This window comes from Chaetodon trifascialis, chromosome 19 (assembly GCF_039877785.1).
Source record: "Chaetodon trifascialis isolate fChaTrf1 chromosome 19, fChaTrf1.hap1, whole genome shotgun sequence".
Lineage (NCBI taxonomy): Eukaryota > Metazoa > Chordata > Actinopteri > Chaetodontiformes > Chaetodontidae > Chaetodon > Chaetodon trifascialis.
Genome location: NC_092074.1, coordinates 16,504,687 through 16,521,872, shown reverse-complemented (window position 1 = coordinate 16,521,872; position 17,186 = coordinate 16,504,687). Strand labels below are relative to the sequence as shown.

Sequence of the window (17,186 nt, the reverse complement as noted above, 5' to 3'; positions counted from 1 at the left end):
AATATAAGTAATGGTTGTCATAGACATTTTTTAGTATGGCCATGCATCTCTCAGCACAGCAAAGGCATGCAGGAGTGCATACAACCTGTAAGCTTACCGTAGAAAATACCATATCATTCAGATTCTTTATGTAGGTTGTGAACATGATTTTGGTTTAGAACAAAAACTCCTAAAGAGCATAAAACAAAAACAAAATCATTCCAACAGGTAAACAAGAGACAGAGAAAAGCAGAAAATGACCATTAAAAAAAGACATTCTGCCTATAAGTGACACATCAATCCTTAACTAACTCTGAGTAATTCCTCATGGCAGCAATTTCAAAATCAACTCACCCTTAATTAGACATAGAAGAAAACTTTTCGTCCCCTCTCCAGAATATAAAGTGCTGTCAGGTTGTACAGCGTAGGATCTGCACTAAGACGCATCTCTAACTGATGAACATGTCGTGTTAAGTCCTGGCATCCAGAGAAGCATCCAAAACTACACAAGCTGGGCACAGCAGCATCGGAGATATGGGCGCTGATGAAGTTCTGCCCCTCACTCGCACGCAGCCCGGTGGTAAAACGATGCCTTCAAGGGCTCCTCGGTAACTTCTAACACCACTGTCACCGAGAAGCCGGTTAGTCTACAAGGGTTTAATCACCAGACTGTAGAGTCTGCCTGATTGGTGGCAAACTAAACTTCGGTTTACTGTATAACTGGCTGCTGTCAGCTATGCTTGTGAAAATTTTACTTTCTGGAATGAAAAACAAACAGTTGAAAACTTGAAACTACGCCTCACCAAATAGCCTTAAGGCTCAACAACTCCCACACAGACACAATGAATCAGTACATCAGTACTTTTAGCGTAGCTGTTAGAAATCAAACGTGACTGATCTTGAAACTGGATATCTTAAACCACAGCCTGTACAGGCTAGAAACATACGTTGTTGTTGTTGTTGTTGTTGTTGTTGTTGTTGTTGTTGTTGTTGTTGTTGTTTTGTTTTGTTTTGTTTGTTTTTTGTTATTTCCAGTATTTCTGAAGCGCTCAACTTATTTTTATTTGTGTGTGTGTTGGGTTCACAAATGACAGTATATTTAATATTTTATTTCATCAGTTTCATGATTTTTGTAAATGTATGTTTATCCTGAATTTGATGCCAGGAACATGTTTCGACAGGAGCGACAGAAGACTGGGAAACTTGTGGAATGCTCCAAAAACAGCTGTTTGGAACATTCCACAGGTAAATTCCAGACAGGTGATAGTGTCATGATTGGGTGTGAAAGGGGCATCCTCGAAAGGCTCAGTTGTCCACAAATGAGGATGGAGCGTTAGAGGTTCACCACTTTGTGAACACATGATTATATAATCGACATTACTGAATGGGCTCAGGAACACCTGAGAAAACCGTTGCCAGTAAATGGTTAATTTACTTCAAATGACTGCATTCTGTTTTTAATTTATGTTTCACTCAGCATCCCAACTTTTTTGGAAACAAGGTTGTTGTTTAGATTGTTTGTCTGTTTACTATTGCGCTTTATATGGACTGGAATGGATGTATTTGGCACACATCATGAAGCCATCTTCACTTGTGCTGCACATGTCTTGTTTGAAATTACATGTTTGTGTACATTTGCCTTCAAAGTCTTAATGTCAGTACTTACAGTACCTGTTGATACGTGTCTGTATGCATACTACTGCAGTATTTGTTATTCTGCTTCAGAAACTAAGCAGCACAGTCAGAGCTTCACTACACCACAGCAGGAGAATAAAGAGCACATGTGAGCTTGAGATAACCTGTCATGACATTTTAATGAATTTCTTATCATGAAATAGTGGAAATGGGATTAAGCAAGAATCGCCATGTTGACACATAGCGGCTTAGCACCTCCAGTATCAAAGTATCACTTGGTTGTCAAATATGTGAAACACTTGCTAGACCTCGAGCTGAGCCTGTCCAAATTTGCTCCTGTAGCTCTTCGCCGTTACAACAGAGAGCAAAGATCAAGTCTGCGAATAAAATCCAGAAATCTGGGAGTCAATTTTTATTTTATTTTATTTTTTTTAATAATAAACAAAAGCACCATGCAAAAAAATGCTCTTCAAAAAAAAAAAAAAAAAAACTCTCCAAAATGGAGCCATTGTGTCTAATATTCCTCACACGGGCTACAAAAACATGTTTTAACATTCCAGTTTGAAATTACACGCAAAGACTTTGAGTAAAGTGACACTGCTGTCCTATATTTGCCACAACATCGACGATGTGTACGGAGCTCAGAATTCCCACATTCAGTTTAGCACATGAAAGCAGCAAAGAGGCCGCGTCCAAACAAACTTTTCCAGCGGAAATGACGCAGTGGCTGTGCGGGTTTCAGAGCCTGCCGAAGTCAGTTTTTAACTTTTCCAAATGTGCGTGCTTTTGTTTCAGTTGGCGGGCAGCTCAAGTAAGTCTTTCCATGCTGCTGAGTCGAGGAATTTAACCCTTTACCTGCTCGTTTTAGTCCAATAAAAGAACAGAAATCAAAATGACAAAAGTTAAATTTTTTTTTCATTATGTCACACGCTGCCTGTAGGTGTGGGAGTGGTATGATTGGTTAAAAAAAGCAAAAAACATACCTCTTTTTGCTGGGTATTATATCTGACATTTAGGCTAACCGTCACGATAAGCCCACAGTATTATTAGGCTTATTCTTTAATGTGGGTGTTTGGAAATATGGCGTGAAGTGTTTACATATAACGAAGCAGTCTCAGGCATGAAAATTCACTCTTTAAATCGAAAAGGGGTTTGAAAGCCTATGCACTCCTGGCGACGGTCTAACAGGTTTCTAGACAAACTTAAACCGCACAAAAAACAAAACAAACAGGGGCCCCGAGGCGAGACAGTGACATCCAGGCGACCCAGTTCTCAAACAGCTCAGCCTAACGACCCGAAAAGCCCACTGGTCCCAAGTTCATGTGTTCACAAACGCGTCGCCAGAGACAGAGAGCGAGATCTTACCATGACTCCAGCGCTCCTGCTGCCTTCTCGGGAGTAAAGCAGTCAAACGCAGCCTGCTGCAAAAGCCCTCATGAGAATGAAGCCTTTCCGTGCGCCGCCGCCGGTGAGACAACCTGCTCCAACAGGGAGTCTGCACCCGCACCGCCTGATTAATATTTAGTGCGCTCTAAAACGAGAAAAGGCCAGACAGGTGTTCATTTGCGAATGTTGCTTCAGATGTGTCTTTTTTTTTTCTCGGGCTGGTGGAATCTGGCCGGGCCAGGTAACACACCCCGAGGCTTTGACTACCGTGACACAGCAGGTAGACATGGTGACTTATTGTGCAACTTTGTCACGACTGCATAAAGAGAGAGCCTGTACAAACGGTGGTTCGTGGTTTTCACTGTGTATTTCCAGGTGCATGAGCTCCATTTTTCTGTCCTAAACATGAAAGAGTCTCAGTGGTTATTGCCTCTGGTGGTTTTGCATCTATCTGCACTGTTGGTCCTATGCACTCTGTAGGTGTTACACTAATTTATACTCTTTCTGCAGGGGACCCCTAAAAATCCCCTGCATGCACGACCTTCCTCCGTCCCAGGATCTCACTTATAAAACCAGTGACCTATTCTCACACCCCAAAACCTGCCACTCACACACACCAGCAGCGTGAGAATTGAACACACCAACGGCATGCGTCACATCCACAAACACAAGCAAACACATTCTCCCTGCCTCTTTCTCTGAGTCTCTCCCATGACTTATTGATGCGCTGCTGAAGCTGAAACCGGCCTCCACCTTATGAAAAATTTACACTTTCCCTTTATTTCCTCATAGCAAACCACATGGGAGGGAAGAAAAAACAATATGTTTGCTCTTTTAGATCTTACACATTCCCAATCATATTGTGCCAATATGAAAATGATGCCACTAATTATTGGGTTATTATAGGAAAGGAGTGGTTGCTTGATTTACAGGTTTTGGGGGGATTAAAGAAGCAGCTGATGGGAAAGAAAAATACAAACATGATTTAAAAACGCCATTCATTCTCTCCACCCGTGCTGACTCCACTCATTGACCTGGATTGTAAAGATTAGCTCTGGAGCTTAACTCACTGACAATGCGAACGTGTGTGGGATGAGTCACACATTCTGTATTACTGAGCAACTTCTGCTGATCCCAGTTGTAACATGAAGTGAGCTGTACTCTCTTTTGAGGCACTGTGCTCCGTGAGCTGTTTTCAGCACTGCCCTGCTGTGTCATATTCACGCAGTCACAGACGCGCTTACCTGGCAGCTGCTCACTCTCCTTTTGTTACACCGAGCAGCTTCACCGCAGGCGTGTGTAAACAGCTGATTTGCCATTGCTGTTTTGGGAGAGAAAACGAGTTACCCATTGTCTACATCCGCCCAGGTTTTCCTTTGCTGGGCGAGAGATTCAAACTGACAGGCTGCAGGGGCCAGAGTGGCAACCCTCAAAGCAAAGAGGAGGAATATATTTTAGGCTTTACTGTGAGCAGTTCTTCAGTTATTAGCTAGCTTTTCAAATAGGAGTGTGATTTTAGGATTTGTCTTTATAGCAGCCCAGCTTGGAATAGATTGTTTATGGTGGCTACACCTTCATGTATTAAGTATGTGAAAAGACTCTGGCACTATGAGGTGTGGCTGCTGATTGCTCCCTCTTTTAATGAGACATAGATAACTCATATACACTGGATAGTTGCCAAAGAAAAAGAACGACATGCCAAGCTTAACACTGATTGTTAGGATACAGAAAAATGCTCTTCAGTGCAACAGTTTAAGGACACATGGATGGTTATCTTAAGGCACATTCAGGATTTTGAGAGCTGCTTTTAGGGATAAGAAAGTCAAAAAAAATCTTGAGAAGTAGTCTGAGTATGTTCAGGACTTTGAAATGTTTTTATTGGAGTGGAATATTGGGGGCTGCTGCAGGTAGTGCGCATGCCTCACAGCAAGAAGGTCGCCGGTTCGATTCCTGGGTCGGGCCTTTCTGTGTGAAGTTTGCATGTTCTTCCCGTGCATGTGTGGGTTCTCCCCAGGTACTCCAGCTTCCTCCCACAGACCAAAAACATGCTCATTAGGTTGATTGGTGACTCTAAATTGCCCCTAGGTGTGAGTGTGAGTGTGAATGGTTGTGTTAATGTGCCCTGCGATCGGCTGGCGACCGGTCCACGGTGCACCCTGCCTCCCTCCGGCCCCCCCGCGACCCCGAAAGGGATAAGCGGCATAGAAAATGGATGGATGGATGGATGGAATATTGGGAACAACTCCCTCTAAAATATGCTATCAAACACACCGCTGCAATGCAGAGAGAGAAAGACTGAGCCTTGTATATATGGGTTGGTGCAGTGAGTCATTGGCAGTGCCAGTCAGAGAGTATTTATGTTGTACAGCTGCTAACTGAGAGCTTTCACTACGAATGAAGCACCTACTTCTCAATCTTGATTGTTTAGAGGACCCTGAGCTTAGACACATGACTCCTAAACAAGCACGCCTGCAACATAATTCCTTTGATTTGGATTAGATTTATTGAATCGGCCTCAGTCATTTAACTGAATAATTGAGTGGATAACAAACAGCTAATGCAGGATCGGAGCTCAGTGACACTTGAAGGCTGCTCATCTTTGAAACAGGGATGCATGTTGTCTTGTGGATATTGTGTAACATCGCCCTTGCTCAAATTACGGCGGTTTATGCTTGAATGCCACAAAAATATGTTGTACGCCTTGTTTTCCTGCAGCCGCATATGTCATTACCATTCGACTGACATTGTATTTTTAACACCCACCAGACCCCAAAGAATTTTCAGCAAATGCCAGTGTTTTCCCTTCTCTCTCCTCCGCCTCTCCCTCACAGTCGCTCCCCAATTTGTCAGCTCTGTCAGCTCACCAACTGTCAACCACAAGGCCTGGTGAGACCGCCCCGGGGTATTTAGGAGAAAGAGCAAATGGCAGACTTGGCATGGAATCGACATGAAAACTCCACTGCCCCACCCACTGGTTGTTGATGCTCACTACACCCTTGGAGGCCGGCCCCCACAGGCAAAATTTGAATTGGAAAAGACTGTGCAGAGCTTAACTGCTGAGGCGTGTGGAGCCAGGAACTGACAGCAAGTCATTCCTGTTTTACACTAAAGGTGCATATTGGGCAGACTGGGTGTGAATAGAATTAAATGAGGCCATGCTAAAGGAGAGAGAGAAATTACAGGCGTTCACACACAGTTGGACGCATGTAGATGCACATGCAATCTTCTCTAGAATTCATTTTCATCTTTTTTCCCTTTGGGTCATTGCAGTGGACTTGGTTTGACTAAACACCCCCTCATTCAGAGGATAAATAAGAATGTGATTCACTGCTGCTCCCTCCGAGCCGTTTAGTCCCACATCACGACGGCGAGCATCTCCAGCGATGTGCAAAGGGTTTGATTTTGAAGCGTTCGGGAACGAGGGAAAAACAGATTTCATGTGGTGGCGGCACTTAATGGTGCTTCACGCAGGTGTCTTTCAGCTTGTTTGAGGGTACCCACTGGAAGAGGATCCCCTGCAGACACTTAAACATCCCACTGGCTTGATGACGAAGCTTAACATTTGTTAATGTTTACATTACATAACCTCAGACACTCACCTGCTGTCTGCCCACACATGTGTCTGAGCTCTGCTGCCCCTCATTCAGAGCTAACTGCAACCCTGGCTGGGCTCTAAACTCTCAGAAACAGTTGTTTTTATTCTTTATAGATGCCATAAATGGGACTGAACAACACTTTTAAGCTTCCTCTAATCAACCGAGATGGTAAAGTGGAAGATTGATGACACGCATCTTTTTTCTGAGCTCAGTGAAAAAGACATAAATGCAGTGTTATTTGTGCTGTATGGTATTCTGCACTTACTGTAGCAAGAAAAAGATTGGAAAGCAAGAAAATTTAGTATGGCTTTTTTAAAAACCGTGAGTTTTATAACTGATCTCGCTATATTCCCCATCGCTGCTGCTGTGATATTTGACTGGGCAGGAAATAATTCGTTGCTGCTTCCCCTCCTGTTGAGGTTGATATAGAAAAATAATAGAGCAAATTGCAAAAGCTTCCCCGGCAAATAGTTCTGAGAAACTAGCTGATCACATTTGTTCGGCCTGGTCCCAACTTCCTGCCTTTTAACAAGCGTGGGGTATTTCAGCAGAAGCAGAGGACGGAGTGTTTGAACGTCTACTTTCAGGATGAATGGGCTGTTTGTCAAAATCTGAAAGGCTGATTTGGTGGAGTCAGTGTCACGCTAATGGTCATGGACTCACTGGTATTCCAAACACATCCGTCCATCAGCTGAGTATACGGAGCTCAGGCATTTTGCCAATAACTGACATAAATAGCAAGAAACGCTCATTTGCATAATCACCACCGGATGTGGCTCAAAGTCACTTCATTTGTTTTGCCTGTGAAGGAGATGTATAGTGTTTGTATGTCTTATGACTGAGCTCTTCTGTCAAATGTCCCCAAACCTTTAAGATATTGCTAACACATATTAAGAACAAACATCTGCTTTAGTCATTTGATTAACCGTTTATGTCAAAATATTGCTTAGATGAGCTTCTTTATTGTTGTCACCTCTATCGAAGCTTGAAAAAACTGTAAACCTGAGAGTGTTTCATAACCATTGTGCAACGTGAAGAAATGCTACACCACACCAGAGCTGAGATCCAAAACCATTTAGGCTTTATTTGGACGATCAAACCTAAAATCTATGAGAACTCTGTCTACAAAAGTATTATATCACGTTGTTAGCCAAGGTCTCAGGTTACCCGTGACAGAACAATATATTTGTTTTGATGCTACTAACTACACGGCTTAAGTACACTTCACTTTAAGGGCATTTCATCTCAGAACGAAAAAATAATTTACCTCCATGCTTTTAATCTTGTTGGTAGACCAACTGCTTCTGTGTCCTGTGAGATAATGTTGCCCAGAGTCACAACAGCACAGCGATAATAGCAGAATGAATTGTGCAGAGCAGCTCTCCCTGGTGACTCCGCCGCCCTCTCGTTCTCCTGTCTATCTGTCTCCACAGCTGCATTCATTTCAGAGGAGCTGAGGTAAGAGATGCCATTTATGAGCTAATTTTATCTTCAAGAAGAAATTTCACTTAATATGTAATTTGGGCCATTTTTGTGCTCTCGTTGATTTGAATGTATGCTAATTGAAAAGGCTAAAAACACTCCAGGTTGGTGCAGCGGGTGAGTATGTGTCCCCCCACCCCCCCACCCCCCCCCCCCACCCCCGTCAGGTCACCGACGGTCCTGTGAAAGGAAAGCAAATAATATTACAATACCACAATGTCCATGCTCGTGATCTCTCTGTAGACACGGCCTCAGTGGATGTCACAGTGAGCATCCTGAGAGTGAGAACGGCGCTCCAGAACGACGGACGGCTCATACAGCAGATCATCCTCTCCGAGCGTTGAACTGTGCTCCAAGTTCACAAAGTTCGGGATGTTGAAGTGGGGAAAGAAGGCACATTCTCGGTCAGGCTTACTCTCCTCTATTAGTCCCTTGAGAGGCTGGTGTTCTCCAGCTTCGTCAACATCCTCTTCCATGTCGTCCATCCTCGAGGAGCTGATACCTCTGGGCTGGTTGCAGGTCCCCTCCTGGGCTCGGGCCCCGGTGTGCTTTCCAACTCCCTTGTCTTCTGCTTTTTGCTTCCCCTGACCCTGATCCTCCTCGTTAATGTAGAAATGGAAATATGAGCGGGACCCCGCTAGTAACGGGCGTGAGAAGGCTTTGTCATTTTCGTCCTGGGGGCCATCGATGTCTACCAGACAGCTCCCTGGTCGATGGCGCTTCTCAGCAGAGTCTGAGTTTCTGTTCAGAGAGAAAAAAAAGATCCAGCAGGAGACTGAAGGGCTTTTATTGTTGGTTTTTTGTCCTCAAATAGACTGCAGCTGAATGACAAAAGATTTCTCATCACATTTTGTGTTTGTATCTGGAAATAAATTCTTAAAATCACCCCAGCAATCTTACCTAAAAAAGAGCCCCCCCCATCCTCTCTTAACCTCAGAGCCATTCTCATTTCACCTCATGTAAGTGGTATCTCTCCAGGTCTCACTGCTGATCCTCACTTGAGATGCAGTAAGCTTTTGGCCATATGAAACTCACCGACAACTCAAATTATGCTTTTCACAAAAGCGGCACACATGAGAGGAACCACCGACCACCCAAATTTAAGAAGCCTTACAGCTGAATCTACTGCCAGAATGCCGAAAGCATCCACGAGGCTCTGAGATGGCAAACGTGGGAGCTGAACCGTTTGAGGTCTCCCCTGAGCTGAACGGGTCCTCGAGGGCCAGATGTGAAAGGGAAAAGGAAAACATGGGCTGCACAGCCTCCTGTCATACTCACTCTTGATGTGGCGCTCCCGTCTTTGTGAGCAGCGTGAGAACAAAGAACATGAAAATGACAAACACGGCAAGTCCGACCCAGAAGCCGATGACGATGGAGTCTGAAATGTCAGAGAGGACAGAATCTTGTTAGAGCAGATTGATTTAATGATCAAATCATCTCTCTGGTCCTCCCTCTGTTATTGAGATTGTAATTTCTCTCCGGGGCTGTCGCCCTCAGAGCAAAATCCTCAATTACTCAGTTAGAGTGCCTCAGTATTTCTAAGAATCTGATTGATAAAATGTGGCTGCATGCTTGCTGGTGGTCATTTGTCTGTCTCATCATGTGGCTCGTTCATTACTCCTGGAGTATTAAAGGCCAGCGCAGTTGCTGCAGAAAATATTGCTGCCAGGTAATTTGTTTATTGAGAAGCAGCTGGCGCGTGTCACCCATCCACCTTGGCAATAACGATAATGCCAGGAGCTAAATGTGGCCCTATATAAATCATTATTAACTGACGCTCGTAACCTTGTTTACTGACGCGCAGGCATGGCATGCACGCACGCACGCCGGCACGGGCGCGCGCGCACCCACACATATATTGCACAAAGTGAAAGGCATTGAAAACAACGAAAGACTGTCTTACATCTGTGCGCTTTGAGTCCCTCGAAAGACACGGGCTCTTCGTCGTCATAATATTCATACTGCCACACGTAGTCACTGCGACGCGCGCTGCTTTGGCTCCGGTTGTGGAAGTCGGACATTTCAAACGGATTCCTCGTACCTTAACAACACAAAACACATGGAATCAATCCAGCAAGGACGCCGTATGAATGAATGATATGAATAAATCAATAAAGTTTACGAACCACAACCTCCGGGGGTGTGATGCCTCTTTGTTGTTGTTGAAAACAAGTCCACAGCCTGAATTTAGGAACTCCTCAGATGTTATGTTCGTCTTCCGGAATTTAACAACGTGCCAAAAAGGTGATAAAGAGCTGGGAGATCCATCGCTTTACCGTTACGCCAAAACTATCCATCCTCATGTGCAAGCGAAGCAGCGAGCCGCTCAGTGCGCATCACCGTCATCCAGCATCCACCGTACTGTTGGCTCACTCACTCCCTGATACTGAGATCACACCGCAATAAAAAAAAAAAAAAAAAAAAAAAAGGCTCATTTACGAGTCAGAGTCTGGTGATGGGGGTGCTGGTTTCCTCGAATACATGGTGAGGCGGTTCCATTGCACTAATTATTCTTGGTGTGCTTATATTAGAACCATGTGTTTAGAAAGGTGGGCGTTAATATGTGAGATGTAAATATTTATAGAATATAATGCATGTATTTTACAGTCAAACAGTCTGAAAGATCTAAGTAAGTAAACAAATAAATAAATAAATAGTAAAGTGACATATAAAGTGAAACCACACCTTTCCCCAAATTCAGTTTATCTTGTTTTTTCCACAAACGCCATAAAGCATGGCAAACTAAGAGGATTCAAAGCTAAACTCCACCCAGTCCCAGCCAACCTGAGGCAATGTCCACTCTGTCAACCCTCTCACTCTTAGCTTCGCTATAAAATCTATAATAAATGACAATTCTATAGAATATGTGTGACTGCATATTATAATAGTGTGACACACAACCTCATTTAGGGAGACCTAATTTACACAATAAAGAGTCCCATATGATTCATCAGCAGTCACAGTGCAGACTTACAGGAGCCACTTAGCCACAGCTACATTTAGATAATAACAAGACGTGAAATGTACCATTATCATGTCTTTTATAATCATTGACTCACAGTTATTTGGGAACAACTTATCCGCAGCTTCATTTGTTCCTCATTTCCTGGTAACGACCCCGGAGTAGATGATTGCCAGGTGTTACTTGGGACATTAAATAATTATACTGACTGTGCTGTTCTAAAGGTTATCACACAGGAAGTAAATGCAGTTTCCTGCGTTGTCTTAACAGGAAATAATACGAGATGTACAGCAGTGGAGGTAAATGAAACTGCAAAGTTTCTCATTTCAAACCAGGACATACATGAATCTACAATAAAACATTCAGTTGTATCTTTTTCTGCAATCATGCCAGTGAGATGACACAGATGACAGTGTCCATCATCACCGTGCTTAAAAATAAAGCCATTTTATCGTAAAGTTAGCTTGGTAGAAGTTCACATCCTCAACAGTGTATGACTATACGAATTTCACTTCTAAGATTTAGAGAAGCCATCGGCCTCTTTCAACCTTTCAGCTAATGGTTCATAAAATGTTCAAATAACATTGAACTGCTGTTGAGGTACAACTCAAATCTGTTTTGAGCAAATGGCAACATCTCGGGAATGCCTTTGGGTTTACTGATAGGTTTAGCGAAAGCTGCCACAATTTCATAATTAGCCACCCACTAAGTCTCCTGTGGGTTTACCATTTACCATTTTGGTGGAGTGAGGGGTTGCTGAAAGGTAAACAAAGTGAGCATGAGTAATGATTTTAAGATGCACTGAGGAGAATTTGAAAATGCGTGGACGTGTCTGCGGGAAATGCTTATTAAAACTCTGAAACAGCACGTCTCAAAATGCCCACTTTCCATCCTTTGATAAATCAACATTCAAGCAACAGGCTTCATTATGAGTCCTGCATTACTTTAATCTTTGAAGTACCTCTTAAGCAGAGCCACTTAAAAGGTCCATTCATTTACTGATGCTGCACGATGAATTTTCCACATCATAAAAATTACATTTACCACAGATGCAGAAAATGCATTAAGATCTCGGTTTATGGAAGTGAAGCAGAGTGGCAGCAAGGGAAGCGCCCAAGTGCAGAGAGTTGAGGCAGGCAGGGTGATTTCAGTGATTTGATGCAGAAGGATTATAGGCAGGTGCAGGTAGGCAAGCAGGTACAGGTCCAGGTTCAGGTTCAGATTCAGGTTACAGAAGCTCCAAAGCAAAAGCCTTTGTATACTTAACTATGGAATAATCCCAGTATTCACCTACAGTGTGAATAATGCCAAACGTGTCTGGACAATTCAGCTGCAACTTGCCTCGTTTTTGGCAGAGCTGGCAGTGTTTTTGGCAAAGAGCACAGTCATGATCAAACACGGTCTTGTTACAGATCCTTTGAATTAAAGCCACTGTGTGCAGGACTCGAAACATTTTGGCACCACTGAGTGGCAGCATCAAGAACGCCACTGTGACAGACTGAAAGCATTGCCAAGGAGGATGCTGATTCTGGATGATTCTGGATTATGTTCAATTACCTGTTTTATGTCCAGTGCCAACAGTTTCGAAATGATTTCTAAAGTGTCTGCATATGGCAACTAGAGTATAGATCAGGTTAGGGACAAACAGAATACTCTATGCCTGTCCACCATCTGGACCTGTACACTGATGCTTGCACTTTGCTTCATAATCGACTGCAGTGCCACTGAACACTGCCACTGGATACAACTAGTGACTTGTTGAACTGTCCAATATGAGTGTAATGCACAAAGATGCTTCACTGGGAGATGTTAATCACGTATAAAGAAAATAAACTTAAAATTCAAGAGGCTGCTTTACTTGGAGCACTGAGACTAGACTCCGGCTTTGTGTTCTCTGTGAATATTTGCTGAGGTCTCACATCCAAATTCTTTGTTTTGAATGAATCACTCGCATACCTCACTGAAGTCACTGTTCTGCTTTTTGTCTCCAGATGATATCATCGATTCCTTTAAGTCCTCCTGCAGGAGACTTTGATGAAACTGTATAATATTATATAAATCACAAAAGCTATTGCAGTGAATTCTTATTGTTATTGTCCTTGAGGCCCAGACATTCATAAAAGCCAAAAAAAAAAAAAAAAATCCATCTTATGAGACAAAGAATCACAAATGTCACTCAATAGTCATATAAAAGCAAAAAAAATGACAAAAAATATACAAGAACATATATTATTCACATGCACGCAGCACATTTACTGACTTCATTCTGTCTGCGTTCCTGTTATGAAAAGCTGAAAGGGCTGAAGAGGCTGCATCAAAGCTCGCCATCCACAGTATTTTATCTCACATTCACCTGCAGATCAATAATGCATATTTCAATGAAAGCATCCAGCTCCTCTAAGCTCTCCCACTAGGTTTGCTTTGGCGTGTTATTCTCTGGCCCGTTGCTTTGTTCTTAGCTACCGTGGTCATGGAGAGATAATATGCTGTGCTGTTCTCACAGTGAATGTTGGAAGAGCTTTGATCAAAAGAAACATGTCCAATGTTGGCTGGCAGCTACGTGGTCAAAGTACTTGCCAGAGAGGAGAGAAAATTCTTTGTGCCACCAACACAACTGATATGTGCCAGTATTAAAAAGAAAGTATTCAAAGCAGAAAAATGACTGTTGTACTGTTACATATCATATCATATCAAAAGATTATTATTACTGATGCATTAATGAAAAAGTTGGCTGAGGTGGAGCTCATGAGCATTCTCATGATGGATTAATCTGATGATTATTTTCTCCATTGATTGATTGATTGACTGTGAAATGTCGTCAAATCATCCAAAGGGACAGCTTCGCAATGGTTTGTTTTGTCCATCAAATAGTAAAAATCTCAAAATTCTGAGAAATAAATTAAAATAATTCAAGAGAAAAACAGCAAATCCCGACATTTGTGCAGCACTATGCTTCCAACATTATCACTGATTTGGAGCCGTGTTTCTGTCCGCCTGATGAATTTAAGTCCAATGTTCGCTCTCTTTTAGCTCTGTTTTTGATTTCCATCAACTCCTGAGGGATACTTCTGGCTTTTTAGCCTCCGAATGCTCCACTATGTCCTCCAGCTACTTGCTGACTGTGTCTGTCTGCCGTTTGGTGAGCTTTGTGAGTCAAAACAGTAAATCTGTGAGCCAGAGTGTTTAGCCATGAGCTGAAAATGACTAAATAGCTCCACAAAGTTGTGGAGAGCTGCAGTCAGGTGGCAATTCACTGTAGGTTCATCACTACTGATGACACCTCCATTCAAGCAATTATAGCTTTGAATTATGCTCTATAATGTTTTTTTTTAAAGCATTTATTGTGTTTTAAAGTCCAAAGTCATCCAGTCCAAGTCAGTAGCATGCATCAATGGGACAAAAATGTGCCATTAATGCATGTCAATAGTCATCCCCATTCCTCAGTGTATGGTGTTCAGCATTAATTACCACTGACGTTCCTTGAAACATGGAGTCCAAGCTGTTGTGGGATGAGACCCGGTTGTTCTCTAAAGAGCCTGCAGACCTTTGATGCATGCAAATGACCCTGACTGCTGGCTTCTGCTCTCTCTGACTCACCACTGCGGGCGCTGCGGGGTTGAGATTCAGCTCAGTGAGACATCACCCCAAATAAAGACACAAAATGCAATGACAGACGCAAGGCGCAAAGAGAGTGAGGGTTTAGCTTTCCATTGGATCAAAACTCCGCTTCACTCCTGCTCGTCAGTACACTGGGTGTGTCCGGTCCTGCTGTGGGCCAGCACATTTTTCCAGTGTTGCTTCTTGTTGACGTTCTCGTCCTTCATTTGCATAGTAAAATTCTGCTCAGAAACCTTCTCCAGAGCTCTAAAGCTATACCACCACTGGAAACTCTAACTGCTTTGAATCTGTCCAGTTGTGACTTGGGGATAGAAACATTGGAAGCAGATATTATGAAATATTCATAGCCTCTGCATCAGCATTGTTGCTACGTGCAATGCATAATTCTGATATTGCTGAGCCAGATTCATAATTTCCTCAGAGACAGTGAAGTCTTTTGGCAATTGGGCTATTTTTTGTGTCTCTCGCTTCATCCCGCCTTTTACATTCTCCCAAAGGGAAAAAGATATTCACTCACTCATTTATTGCATCCTAATTCCCTGATGTGTCTGATGTGTCTGGTACTGGGTTCATTCTCAGTTTCAGCTCCTGCAGAACAACTTTTCCAGTCTCTGCAAGCTTGAATCCCCTAATGCACCCCTAATGCACATACACCTTCACATACAGCACTCTACTTAAACTCACACTTTCCATTCAGCAGACAATGTTTCCCTTCCTTCGCCCTTCAGCATCAACCTTAAAGACTCTCTCTTTCTCCTTTGCCTAAATTGACTCCCGCAAGTGATGTTTTTCAGTGCATCGGCTCTGATGGATGAGCCTCCCAAATCTGTTTTTGTCAGCATAAAGCCAACGCCGCGCTGCATGCTGATCATCACAGAAGTGGACCCAGAGGGAAAAGGCAGGGTAACTGTCATTCTGACCCTTGCTCTGGGATTTTGCTTTTTTTGCCCTGCATGGCGGAGAGTCTGCGACTGAAGTGAAAGTATTGGAGTAATAAAGAAACAAAAGAAGAGAGGGAAAAACAAAGGCAATGTAAATCAATGACTCATGACTTAATCCTTCAAAGATGGAGCTGATTGTTTTTAAGATGAGTCTAAATTCAATAATAAATTGATTAATAACACAACAAGCACCATAAATAAAAGGACGCTTCTGCATGCATGACTTATATTTAAGGTGCTCTTGCAGATCCATATTTCTCCAACTAAAAACCATAGTTACGTAAAGTCTCGGTCACCATGGTGCATCTTCAGATTTTGGATTTATTATTTGACGCTTCATTTTTTAAAATTGAATTTACTCTTGTTGTCTTTCTCTGAGCCAAGTTTGCTCATTCTTACAGGGCACTTTCATTTCATCATAAGGTTTTCAAGGGAACACTCTGGACTTCAATTTAACCAGGATCTGGATCAGTCTGACCTTCTGCACAGCCGTTCTGAGAACATAACTCAAAGCTCATGGAAGTCTATAGACAGCTCATGGATAGACTCCCATGGCCATCATGACCTCACATAATATCAACTACAAAACTTTGTATCTCAGGTCGATCTCAGGTGATTGCATTAGATTACTGAGTTGCAGCTCCTTCAGGTTGAGGATTTGAATACCAAACAGGTTTGATTAAACTGCCATAGAACATTTGATGGATGGATGAGCAATGCACTATATTTTCTCCAGCTGGGTTCTTATTAATCCCTGGCCTTGGAGGTCATTTATCACATTCTGTAAGGATAATTCATAGAAGAAATGCCCTCCAAGGAAGAGTCCCCTTCCAGAGGAGCAGTAGCACATAATAAAAGTTAAAAATAGGAAAATGGGGGAAAACGGACATGTCAGCTCACCCCTATAATTTCAGTGCTATTTACAAGATGTGGATTATTTTATTTGCCAAAGCTACGCAGATGCTTACAGCTAACCTCAGCTCAGGCACAAATACTATAATGAATCCCATCTCACGATCAACACTGAATTGCCGCCTTTACAGCCTCCGTAGTAACGTTAGTTGTGCCCTTCTAACCCTGCAGTTGTGGACTCATTGGAAGAGCTTCACAACGACACTGACACGATGTCTCTCCACTGTCTTAGACTGAAATTTGCTAGAAAATTAATAACCTCTAAAGAGAGTCAATAAAATCAAGGCGTCCATGAGCCTGCACAGTCCCAGAAGGCATCGGTGTGGAGATGAGTCATTTAACTTCGAGTGGAAAACAGTGGACTTAAAGTTTTAGAAGGAAGTAAAAATTCTTGCTTCTTCTGAGATTTGTATGACCGCTGAGACTGTTTTGCAACTCTTTTAGTAAATCCCCCAAGGTCTGTTAAATAAGGATTAAATAGGTCTTCATAAAAATGGAGGAGTTATCCATTTAGAACTGGAGGGGATCTGCATGTCTCCCCGACTGCCGCATGTTAGGAGGAAACTGTTGGGGTGCGAATGCAGGAAGAAACGCACAAACATTTCAGCATCTCTCAGTTACTGCACCTCTCTGTCAGCGGCCAACATTCCCCATAAATACGCCGCATGTTTGAAG

At 42.8% G+C, this 17,186-nt stretch overlaps 3 protein-coding genes across 5 annotated transcripts in view; 1 reads left to right on the top strand and 2 right to left on the bottom strand.

Annotated features, from left to right (window-relative positions):
- The window catches only part of LOC139347476 (beta/gamma crystallin domain-containing protein 1-like), a 28,383-nt gene extending 25,207 nt beyond the window's left edge, over window positions 1–3,176 (bottom strand). The window contains exon 1 of one of the 2 annotated variants that reach the window (XM_070987127.1): window positions 2,980–3,176. In XM_070987127.1, the coding sequence (XP_070843228.1) occupies window positions 2,980–2,982 (3 nt within the window). In that variant the 5' untranslated portion in view covers window positions 2,983–3,176. Of the gene's footprint in view, window positions 1–97; window positions 171–2,979 lie in introns of those variants that run through there. The other variant, XM_070987126.1, reaches the window with a different exon arrangement.
- The window catches only part of LOC139347511 (mitotic deacetylase-associated SANT domain protein-like), a 340,723-nt gene that overhangs the window by 299,751 nt on the left and 23,786 nt on the right, over window positions 1–17,186 (top strand). The window lies entirely within an intron of this gene.
- On the bottom strand, window positions 7,657–10,466 carry LOC139347749 (melanocortin-2 receptor accessory protein 2A-like). 2 transcript variants are annotated; one of them, XM_070987508.1, is made up of 4 exons: window positions 10,205–10,466; window positions 9,982–10,119; window positions 9,357–9,456; window positions 7,657–8,819 (listed from the first exon to the last, which is right to left on the bottom strand). In XM_070987508.1, the coding sequence occupies exons 2-4, from the start codon at window positions 10,097–10,099 to the stop codon at window positions 8,330–8,332; spliced, it is 708 nt and encodes a 235-aa protein (XP_070843609.1). In that variant the 5' UTR covers window positions 10,100–10,119; window positions 10,205–10,466; the 3' UTR covers window positions 7,657–8,329. The 2 variants fall into 2 exon arrangements, with proteins under 2 accessions (XP_070843609.1, XP_070843610.1); XM_070987509.1 differs by having other exon boundaries at window positions 10,211–10,414.

Coding starts and splice junctions, on each gene's coding strand:
- LOC139347749 (XM_070987508.1), bottom strand. CDS start 10,099: ATGTCCGACTTCCACAACCGGAGCCAAAGCAGCGCGCGTCGCAGTGAC. Junction 9,457..9,981: donor GGGACTCAAAGCGCACAGAT/GTAAGACAGTCT, acceptor CTGACATTTCAG/ACTCCATCGTCATCGGCTTC. Junction 8,820..9,356: donor ACGGGAGCGCCACATCAAGA/GTGAGTATGACA, acceptor CTCTCTGAACAG/AAACTCAGACTCTGCTGAGA.